The sequence below is a fragment of the Hakea prostrata genome, chromosome 2, assembly GCF_041222555.1.
Source record: "Hakea prostrata isolate BN-2017 chromosome 2, UWA_Hpros_2, whole genome shotgun sequence".
NCBI classification, from domain to species: Eukaryota; Viridiplantae; Streptophyta; class Magnoliopsida; order Proteales; family Proteaceae; genus Hakea; species Hakea prostrata.
The window spans coordinates 48,912,153-48,922,937 of record NC_142601.1 but is presented as its reverse complement, the minus strand read 5'-3'; the positions used below and the strand labels follow the sequence as shown (position 1 = coordinate 48,922,937).

The 10,785-nt window shown below is 36.5% G+C and overlaps 2 protein-coding genes across 2 annotated transcripts; both read left to right on the top strand.

The window, feature by feature from the left end:
• The first annotated feature begins 1,316 nt into the window (after positions 1-1,316).
• Positions 1,317-3,539, top strand: GLIP6 (GDSL-motif lipase/hydrolase 6). The gene is made up of 4 exons (XM_089143504.1): positions 1,317-1,563; positions 1,703-1,848; positions 2,013-2,481; positions 3,301-3,539. The coding sequence occupies exons 1-4, from the start codon at positions 1,317-1,319 to the stop codon at positions 3,537-3,539; spliced, it is 1,101 nt and encodes a 366-aa protein (XP_088999630.1).
• Positions 3,540-7,044: 3,505 nt separating this feature from the next.
• On the top strand, positions 7,045-7,536 carry LOC149024620 (uncharacterized). Its single transcript, XM_089143503.1, has one exon. It carries the CDS (start codon positions 7,045-7,047, stop codon positions 7,534-7,536), a length of 492 nt encoding a protein of 163 aa, XP_088999629.1.
• The last annotated feature ends 3,249 nt before the right edge of the window (positions 7,537-10,785 follow it).

The following is a 10,785-nucleotide window of genomic DNA, read 5'->3' as shown; positions in this document are numbered from 1 at the left end:
TAGATGCAACTTCTGGTTAGCAGATGCCAAGCTTCATGGATGCATACTCCGGCTATAATCAAAATAATCATGAAAAAGGAGGATCAACCCGATACGACATTCATGACCAATCAAGAGAGCTACTGTTATAAGATAATGCCTTTTGGTCTGAAGAATGCTGGTGCAACGTATCAAAGGGCTATGAACAAATTGTCCACTGATTAGATCGAATGAAATATGGAGTTATATGTAGATGATCTCCTCAGTAAAAAAACAAGTTTAAGGCTGATATCTAGCAGATTTGAGAGAATGCTTTGATGTTTTAAGAAAAAAATGGGATGAGACTCAATCCCAAAAAATGTGCATCTTTTGTCTCATCAGGAAAATTTCGGGGCTATATGGTCACAGTCAGATATTGAGGCGAACCTTGAGAAAATCAAAGCCATATTGGATATGGAACCACCAAATAGTGTGAAGGGAATTCAAAGTTTGATAGGAAATGTGGCAGCCCTGAGCAGATTTATATCTAGATCAGGCGACAAATGTGCACCCTTCTTTAAGGCATTAAAGAACTTAAATGCATAGAGGAGTACCAGGAGTCATTCGAAGAATTGAAAAAACGATTCAATACAAAACGAGTGATTGAGATTTCTACCTTGACCACTAATTCCATCATAGCTGTGAACCCGGCAGCATAATCTCTCCATATCAAATGCATAGAGGAGTGCCAGGCGTCATTCAAAGAATTGAAAAAACGATCAACAAGTGGTTGAGATTTCACCTCGCCACTAATTCCATCCTAGCCCCCCCCCCCCCCCGCCCCCCCCACCCCTCATTGCCTTTAAGCTCTATCCATTCCAAAGAAAATATCATTTCAGGCATCCACTGGTCATATGCCTTTTGTCAAGAGATCAACCAATTTTCATATGAACAGTGGATGCCTGAAATGATACCCTCATTAAAGATGGGGAAAAAAAAAATTTTTTTTTGGAAGAAGGATAAAGAACTAGGAGTCGGATTATTTGAATTTGGCTGGACATGCATTGCAAATGCTGGCACAAAATGGAAACTTTCCATGAAAGCTTGTATGACAGCATGGCACGGTATATAGGAGTTATCCCTAAGAGACTCCCGACTTTCCTCCCTGAAAAACTAAGATCTTTCCTGAATTCATGGGAACACATTAACTTTACAGCCCAGCATGCGTTTTGCTCGTGGTTTCCATTTAAGATTTCTCTTTTTCCTTCTGTGTAGATCTTAATTAGATATCAACATGAAGAAGACTTGCGATTTGAACCGGACAAGCCAAAAGGTCATTTAGCTGAAAATTTTTTGAGATGGAGAAGCTGCTTGTAGCCTCTTTCTTTCTTGGTCTAACCTTGTTGATAATCACCTCACCATCAATGGCATGTTCATACGATGTTCAGGCAATTTTTTCTTTTGGAGACTCCATACTAGACGCTGGAAACAATCATTTCATAAAGAAGTGCACCATGCAAGCAGATTTTCCACCTTATGGGTTGAGTTTCTTCCATCACCCCACTGGAAGATTCACCAATGGCAGAACACTGGTCGACTTCATCTGTATGTAAACCGTAATTAATTAATGAATTCAATCTTTTAATTTTATTCATAATTTTTTTTTCTTTCTCTAATTCATTAGTTCAATTAACTAGAATTTCAATACATGGAAGGGTGTGATCTTTTAATGTAATGCATGCAGCGGAGTACCTGGGTATTGATCTTCAGAAACCATATTTGCAAGTAAAGATGGAAGTTGCTAATGGAAGCCAGAAGGATTATCCATCAAATGGCATCAACTTCGCCAGTGCCGGGAGCGGCGTCTTTCAGGAAACTAACAAAGAATTTGTAAGCTTCAGTTTCAATTTGGTTTCTGCAGGAATACCAGTTACAGGCCAGATCTGATTTGAGACCCATTTTTCAACTCATATTTAAGTCTTTACTGTAGTTTGATCTTGTCCCTGGTAAACTTAATTTGGTTTTGATTAATCTCTGCAATGGATGGGATGCAGGGAGTGACACCTGTCAGCATTCAACTTGAACAGTTCAAGAGATTAGTGAAGTCGAAAAAATTGGATAAGAAACTCATCCAGAGCTCCCTCTTCCTCTTTGAAGCTGGGTCTAATGACATCTTCAACTACTTTTTCTTACCTTCTAAGACTTCAGCTCTGAGTCCTGATGCTTTTATTGAAGCCATGTTGGTAGAAGTAGAAAATTGGATGAACCAGACCTACCAGCTTGGGGCTCGCCGGTTTGGCATGATTTCACTGGGCTACATTGGTTGTGTTCCAGGGAGAATGCTTTTCCCTGGTGCACCCATGGATCATTGTGACGAGAAGATGAACCAGATGGCCATCAGATTCAACTTGGGCCTTGAAGGATTTGTTAAAGACATGCCAAGAAAATATCCTGGCACCTTGGGAGTGTATGGAGCAGTTTATGACATCATGAAAATATTGGTTGCATCTGCCAAACACTATGGTAAGAAATAAAGTTATAATAGATGTGCTTCTAGTATTGTGGTGGCAGCCCAATTCGGACCCTCTCCATCCCAGTCTTGTCTGTCCATCCAACCGTCAAATGATTGACGCACAGACTGATAAAATTGTAATTGGTGGATGAAAATGCTGAAATGGAACCAGTCTATTTAGAAATGGCTCTAACAGAATCAGTCAGTTTTCTAAATGGGTGATTCCTCTCATCCAGCGGTTGTAATTTTATTAGTCGTGTTGTCCTTTTGACTGTCGGACGAACAAGATGGAGAGGATCTAAATTTGGTGACAACTTCCTTCAATTCAAACCTGTCCTTTCACACTTCTCCCTTCCCCCCTTCCCATCCCCTTAAGCCTACAGTTCTATGGTCAATTTGCTTACATGAATCCTTAGGGCCTATTTGGTTACATGAATATGAAATTTATACCCGTTTGATTGTGAAAATCTCTGGATTCATGAAATCTAGAGAATCATCTTTTTACACTAAAAATGTTAATCTGTAGATTTATGGGTATAGGGTGAAATCCAAAGATTTCCTTGCTACTATAAAAGCGCAAAACATTTGCGTATTCACAAAAATCACGTCAACTAAATAGTTTTTTAGGATGAATCCACAGATTTCATTCCACAACCAAATAGTTGATTTTATGAATTATGACTCCATAGATTTGAAATCTCTAAACTCATGTAAATAAAGAGGCCCTTAGTGAATCTCATAAACTTCTGGCCATTTAGCCTTGAGGGTTTTGGTTTTGGATCTCTTGCATTTCTGTTTTAGCATTTTCCCCCCCTTCTTTTGTGGAACAGGTATCTTGAACACATCCAGTGCTTGCTGTGGTGGTGGAACCCTAAGAGGAATTGTGCAGTGTGGGAAACCAGGTTACAAACTATGTAAGAACCCTAATGAGTTTTTCTTTTGGGATTATTTTCATCCATCGGAGCATGCTTATGAACTTCTCTCCAAGGTCTTGTGGGAAGGTAACACCCTAGGGATTAGGCCTTTTAATCTGAAAACTCTTGCCAACATGACACTTAACCCTTCCTAGTTCTGATAACCATAGTCACTGTTTAAATAAACTTGACTTACTGCCTTACTTTATTCTATCTTCTCTATCCAAATTAATTTGTGACTGTTAACGTGATCAGTGTGGAATTCAAAAAATAAGTAATAATTCCAACACCTCTTGAGTGCATGATCCATTTTATCTCGCTTCTTTTTCTTTTTTCCTGTGCAAAAATTAATATGAAAGTGATGCAAATTACATATGAAATTTTTAGCCCCCACCAATTGCTGACTGGATAAAACCTATGGTTAGAATGACTATAACTATCTACTTTCCTATTTAATTAGTTAGTATTGTTCCAGTAATATACTTAATTGGTACTCTATACGTTCTCCACCCTCTAAATTCCTTGGTTTTTTTTTTCTTCTTTTCTTTCTATTTTTTTAATTTTTAATTTAATTTTATTATCATGGTTGTGCGAAATTTTGGTATATTCTATTTTATGTGAATCTTTCTTTTTTGGGTTGGTCTTTGTGCTCTTTGTTTGCCGGGCGTTCTGTGGCTTTTTTGCCTCTTGCGTTTTGGTTTTTCGGTTCCATTCTGTTCTTTTCCCTTGGCGGTTCTCTTGTTTTTTTCTTTGGAAATTGGGGCCTCTTAAAAATATATTCTTAAATATTTATTTGCATGACAAAATAATAGAAATGGTTCTAGATCTTACTCATACATATGCCACTTGGAGTGGTAATAAAATTCTTTAGCTAGTTTTATTATATTTTTATTATTAAATTTTAGATTTCATTTTCTCATGCATGCAATCCACACATATGAATCTTTTGAATATGTATGCATATAGAAAATTAGGATAAGCAGGAAAAAAAAATTCAAGATGAGAAGACAAGTTTTATGTGAGTAGAGAGAGCGACATCGAATTTGCATACGGAAGGAGATCATAAACTTATTTTCCCAAGATTATGATTACATCAAAGTATCAACTCAAATGTAGTTTGCAAATTCAGTGACTGCATGAAGATTATGGATACATATCGACAATTAAAAATTACCGAAGGCATTGAAACCTGATGATTCCAAATCTGAAATTTACTAACGTCAGTAACGCATTATTTATACAATTATCAAATGGTTAGGTGGCCAAAAAAGTAATGCTTATGTGATTCAAAGTGGATTCCTAACTTAATGGGTCCATAAGGAAGAAATTTTCCAAACATATAAACCCAAATTTGATGAATTGTCTCACCCAAGCCAAGCCCCATTTTATAATCCGCAACCCAAAACAAGTCTTCTTTTTTTATCCTTCTCTTTTGGATCTGAGTTCTATATGCATTTAGATTAATCATGATGGGGTTTATATGGAGTAGGCTCAAATAAGATTTGAACTCTTAATCTTTTACTTATGAGTACTTAGTCATTACCAACTAAACCAATTCTATGACTTAACAAACATTTTCTTAATCCTGCAGTCAAGATTCAAGTATGCAAGAGCAACACCATACTAAGGGTTTTGCCACTGTCAATTAAACTGGCCATGCTTGTCAAGCTTAAACAAGTACTGCAAATAACATCACCATGCGCCCTTGTATACTGGAATTTTGTTCTAATAAATTATAAATTGAGAGGGAGCATTCAAGAGAACCAAGGTGTCATGTTCTTGGATTTTTATTAGATCCAAATTATCTGTAATGACATTTAATCACCAGAGTTAGATTTTACCACCCGTGGAGTGTGGAGATCAACTCTGATGATATGGAGACCATACCCGTAAATGTTGAGGGATCAACCCAGATGGTTAAATGATATTCGAGAAAATAGAAGATGCATGTATCAAAAAGCCTGGTCCTCTTCAATGACATTAACAATGAAAATTGATCTCTTACCATCCGTGGGGTGTGTGCTTAGAGATTACTTCTAAGTTTTAACTCCAAACCTCATGCATGATGAGAGATAAATTCTAATAATTAAATATTATTAAAAAAAAAAAAAAAAAAACCAAGGTTGTATCAATGGTGGCTTGTCATAAATGTTTCATTTTGTTTTTCATTTTCTCCAATTATGTTAAAAATATTTTCAAAAATAATAAAAAATTAAAATGAGAGGATTCAATCCTTCCTTCTTCCATATTGTATGTCATGAACTCCACACTCTTTTGTCTCCACTTTAAACGCCTCTTGCATGAATTGTGCCTACTTTGAACTTCATTGATAAGAACTGAGCTCTCCTGTTATAAGAAACTTGTTCCCCAGCTAAAAAGGAAAAAGAAAAATCTGTCTTATGCCTCGTTTTAAAATGGATTTTGGTGGTTTGAGATTATTCAAAACACTCAATGAATGACTCTTGATACTCTGCAAAGATTATGGTGAGTCTGCAAACCAACAACCTAACAACCATTGTGCTCTTTTCTTGCAATCCTTGTCTTTTCCTTCAAATTATTCTCTAATCATATCACTATGACATAATTTATTTATTAATCCAACCCTTAACTTCCAAAAGCAAAATCCTTCCCAATATATTAACCAGATTTAGTTGTTAATAATTGAATTACGCTAGCTACATTGGAGATTCTTCATGAAGAAGCAATTTTAAGTTCTCTTGGAAGTTACAACCACTGGTTTGCAACCATATCTCCCAGGTTGGAATGAGCCAATGATACAAGGAGAAAGTATGTAATTTAATGTCTGTAATCCAAGGGGTGTGAGAGTGGTTTTGGTTTACTCTGGAGTTTAAGATTGGAGTACTACATATATCTGGTGTTTGACAGAGACTCTCTACCTAGAGAAGGTCAGGGAGGGTCTACCACCTGGTGAGAAACTATTCTCACATATTTGAAAGAAGCTGAATGTGGGACCCATTTAACTTGTTCCTTTCTTATTTTATTGTTATGAACACAAAAATATGGTCTTTTTTTCTAAAATTTTTGTTTTAGAAATAATTAAACTAGGGTTTGGTGATCCATGAAGGCTGAAATTCGAATCATTTCTTGTTGAAAATCCTTGTTTTCCCTGTCTAATCATTTGGTTGTTCGTGTCCTTAAGTGAGCTATATACCAAGTAAACTACAATGCCTAAACCTTGGTTCATGCTTCACCATGTGCTTCTCTTATAAAAACAGTACATAACCCACTTGAAAAGGATCTCTCTTTGTCTCTCTCTCGTATTCTTAAATTCATTCTTTCTTGTTTTTAAGTTCATTCACAACCTTCCACATACTCATATCAATCCCAATTCAAGTTTATAATCATTTTCACCCCACTCTCTCTCTCCTAGATCATTCATAATCTTCAAGACACTCGTATAAATCTCAATTCAAGCTTATAATCATTCCAAATCTCTCTCTCTCTCTCTCTCTCTCTCTCTTGCAGGCGCATCACCTTCAACACCCATTAGTATCAGCATCGAATTGGAGTTTAAGATTAATACCCATTTCATTCTCTTTCTCTCACACACACATCACCTTCTACACTGGTATATATCACCATCAGATCCAAGTTTTTCAGACCCAATTCCACTGCTTTCTGTTACTCTTGACACAAAAAATGGGGAATAGCACATCTTGTGCTCCGACGATTATCTCGGGTGGAGCAATTAAGGTTTTGTTCAGTGATGGAAGATTGGAGTTGTACAAAAGACCAATTAAAGCAGCTGAGTTGATGCTAGAGAACCCAAGGCAATTCGTCTGTAACTCCAGCGATCTCAAGGTGGGTTGCAGGATTCCAGGCCTAGCAGCAGATGAAGAACTAGAAAAGCGGCAGTTCTACTTCATTCTTCCCATGGATTTGCTCTACTCGGTGCTTACAAACGAGGAGTTGTTATCTATCTCATACAAAGCTTCCAGAGCAGTAAAGCATGGAAGCCCTAAAAACATTGGAAGGATATTTCCTGTTTTGGGTGATTTCTGTATGTTCCCCTCTGAAGTTAAGACGTTGGAGCCACCAGAGAGAAAGCCACAGCCCACAAAAAGATACTACAGAGAGGGATCATGGAAGCCTGCGTTGGATACCATACTTGAAACTCCATCCTGGCACTGAGTGAAGATGAAGGTACCAAGCTAAGTTAGCTGCTACCAGCTTTGTTATTCAGAGAGAACCCAAAATCAGGTTCAGTTTTCTGATGGAAAATTATAGGACAGATGATGTATTGATTACTTATTTTCTTTTATTTTGAGAATTGAGGTGTATTTTTCGTGGCTACCCAGAGGTTAACAGAAGCCCATTTGAAGATAGAACTACCATGAAAGAGCTTCTTTGGGTAACCAGAGATGAGATCGCTTGGCCATCATAAACTTCATCCATTATCTACTGGGTGTCAATCTTACAGTCAGATTAACCTAGAATTTCTTTATTTCTGTATCACTTACTAGTTTCTACGTACAGCTACTTTGTTTTGCTTTCCGTTCCTTTCCATCTTTTTTCCTTCTTTTTTCTGGGTAGAATATCCCTTTCCTATTCTTTAAATGCAAGTGGGCCATGAGAACAATGACATGAAAGTTTGAAACCGTTGGTGATTCCAACATAAATAATTTAAGAATCAAATTTTCAAAAACAAACCTATGATTTCTGTAATGGTTATACCTGATCACAAAGCATCTCTGAAATAAATTTATCAAAAGAGAAGGTTCCCTAAGCATCAGCAAATATAATAAGGATAGTGGCATTTGAAGACAAATCCATTCCAGCAGAACAATAAGAAGGATCCAAAAACCAGGTATTACGTAGCGAGAAACATTATTGTCTTCTTACAAGGATCTCATTAATTAGAAATTTTCTTCCATATCCACAGAGACTATTGTCATTTTCTATTTTCTATCTGGTTGTCTTCACTCTTGAGGAAGTCTATTATGTTTCAGGGCAGGACTCAGGAGATGTTTCTTACAAGGAGAACATAATTAACAAGGAATTTGCAAGCTAAGTTCCATAACAATATCATCAATATGGCATGGGTATATCGTATATGATCACTTTTATTGTTTATATTGCGAGAAGCATATAAAGGAATCTTTAGGAAGATGGTATTTATGTAGTTCTTTTTTCTTTTTTTTCTTTTTATAAAAAGGTGGCTTCAATTAGTTATACTAAACCGCTAGAGAGATGTTGTCATACATTTTTTCTTCTCCCTCCTCATCTAAGGAGTATTCTCTTACCAAAAAAAAATCTAAGGAGTATTCAAATTTAAGATAAAACCTTGTCTTTTCATTCAGAACTAAGGATGTTAAAAAATGGCCAAGTTGAGTCAAGTTAGTCTAAATTCAATGTTATCCGAAGAACCCTAAACCCAGACTCTACCCTATCTTACCTGAGCTTAAGAATCGGTAACCAAACCTTAGCTGTCAGGGTTTTTCTAAGTCCAACCCACGTTGATTTACTCTGACCTTATTTTGATCTTTAACCTTTCCTAATTGATAGTGTGTTCTATTGAAAACAAGACTACAAGCATGGCTTAAATGTCTAAGCAGATTTAATCTCTTGACTTTTTACTTATGAAGTGTTAGTCTTTGTCAACTAAGCTAGTCCTTTGGGGTAGTTAGGTACTTATAGTTTGAATAACTATTTAATTATAAGTACCTTTTGGCCAAAAAGGTACTTATAATTAAATAGTTATTCAAACTCAATTTATATATAATTCTAATTTAACTAAATTAACATGAGGTCTGATAAGGTTAGGCTAGATTAGCTAGAGCGTTGAACTTGAACCCTACCCAACTGGACACGAACTCAATTCATCTGGACCCCTAAAGGTTTGATCCATATCATTTTTAGTCCAAATAAATGGACACTTTGCATCTGCATCTCCTGAGGTATCCAATAAAATCAACTAAGGACAATTTGTGATTTTTATGACGAAAATATCCTCACATCTATTCTACCCTAAGATTTGCATCATGTCTTCACAATTAAGTCCAACGGTAAAAATCAAAAGAGTGGGTATTTACATCTTAAAATAAATTTATGAATTTTTAAATCAAATTGTGTGGGTTCGCCGGAAGTACAAGCAATCGAGGGCAAAGGTACGAATTGGATTGCCGAAGAAGAACCCTAATGTCTTCAAGCCAACTTTCAATATGCCCGTGCCCTTGAAACTTCGTTCCCTCCTTGGTGATTCCTCCAAGTGGGAGGATAAGGCGGGTGTTCTCCTCAACTACAAGTCTTTCGGTATCGTTTCTAACCCTAATATGCTTGGAGTTCGATCTCAGACTTCGTAGATTGTAGAAAGCGATTCTCTGCAAGTCCCTCCTCCCGCTGAGACCACTCCCACTCCTGTTCCTGAGTTCGACCCTACAGATTCTGGTAGCGATTTGGAAGAAGATGAGTCAATACATCTTCTCTTTCCCTCGTAATTCCATTTTTAATTTATCTTCTTACTTTTAATTTATAAAATCAAATGGATTGAGTGCGTATGGTTCCTAAAGGACAAACCCTCTTTCTGTAACTTAGCTTATCTGGTATTCTTTCTGTAAATGTAAATGGGTTGATTTTGTAAATTAAGAAAATTTAAATCTTTAAATGTAAAAATAAAAAGTGGTTTTTACGAGTGAACCCACATTATTTTTACAAAGAGGGTATTTTCGTCATAAAAATTACAATTTGTCCTTAATTGATCTTATTGGATACCTCGGGGTCCAGATGAAAATTATCCTTTCTTTTTTGTCCTCTATTTGAGGGACAGACTTGAATACTGCGCATTTAATGCAATCCCTAAAATTGAATCCTTATTTAAGAGGTTAAAAGATTTGAGCGACTTGTTTTCTTTCTTGGTTTTTGAAGTTTTTGAATTTTTGAATTTTGGGCCGAAAGCAATAAATCCAAACATAAACTGTAAGCAAAATTTCGATTTAGTTTAATTTCAGATTGGTGCAGTTGGGGTTCAAATTGGATAAGCTTTGAAACTATTGTCAACCTGAAACCATTTCAGCCTACCTACTTCGAAATTCGAATTGAAAATTACACTTGGGGGTTGAACTTGAATCTCGCCTCTTGGGCTCAAGGCTCAAATAAACCGACCTGTTTAACCTATTCCGGATTGGGTTTTTAAATGGTTCGGTCCGGTTAGTGGGTTGGTCTATTACACAAAACAAGTTGGACCAGAAATCTCCAACCACTATTCCGCCCATTTTGCTTCGGATTGGTCCGGTTTAGGCTTAATGGACCAACTCGATTGGATTTCAATGGTTCAATCAATCCTAGAATTGGCACCCATGCCTAAATTGTTATACACACAATCATGCATTTTCCCAAGCGTTTGTGTTTTAGTACCATTTTATGTGTATATTTATATCAATC

Bases quoted from the DNA above. Each gene is read 5' to 3' on its own strand.
- GLIP6 (XM_089143504.1), top strand. From the start codon at position 1,317: ATGGAGAAGCTGCTTGTAGCCTCTTTCTTTCTTGGTCTAACCTTGTTG. The intron at 1,849-2,012 runs GTAAGCTTCAGT...GATGGGATGCAG, and splicing joins AGGAAACTAACAAAGAATTT to GGAGTGACACCTGTCAGCAT. The intron at 2,482-3,300 runs GTAAGAAATAAA...TTTGTGGAACAG, and splicing joins TGCATCTGCCAAACACTATG to GTATCTTGAACACATCCAGT.
- LOC149024620 (XM_089143503.1), top strand. From the start codon at position 7,045: ATGGGGAATAGCACATCTTGTGCTCCGACGATTATCTCGGGTGGAGCA.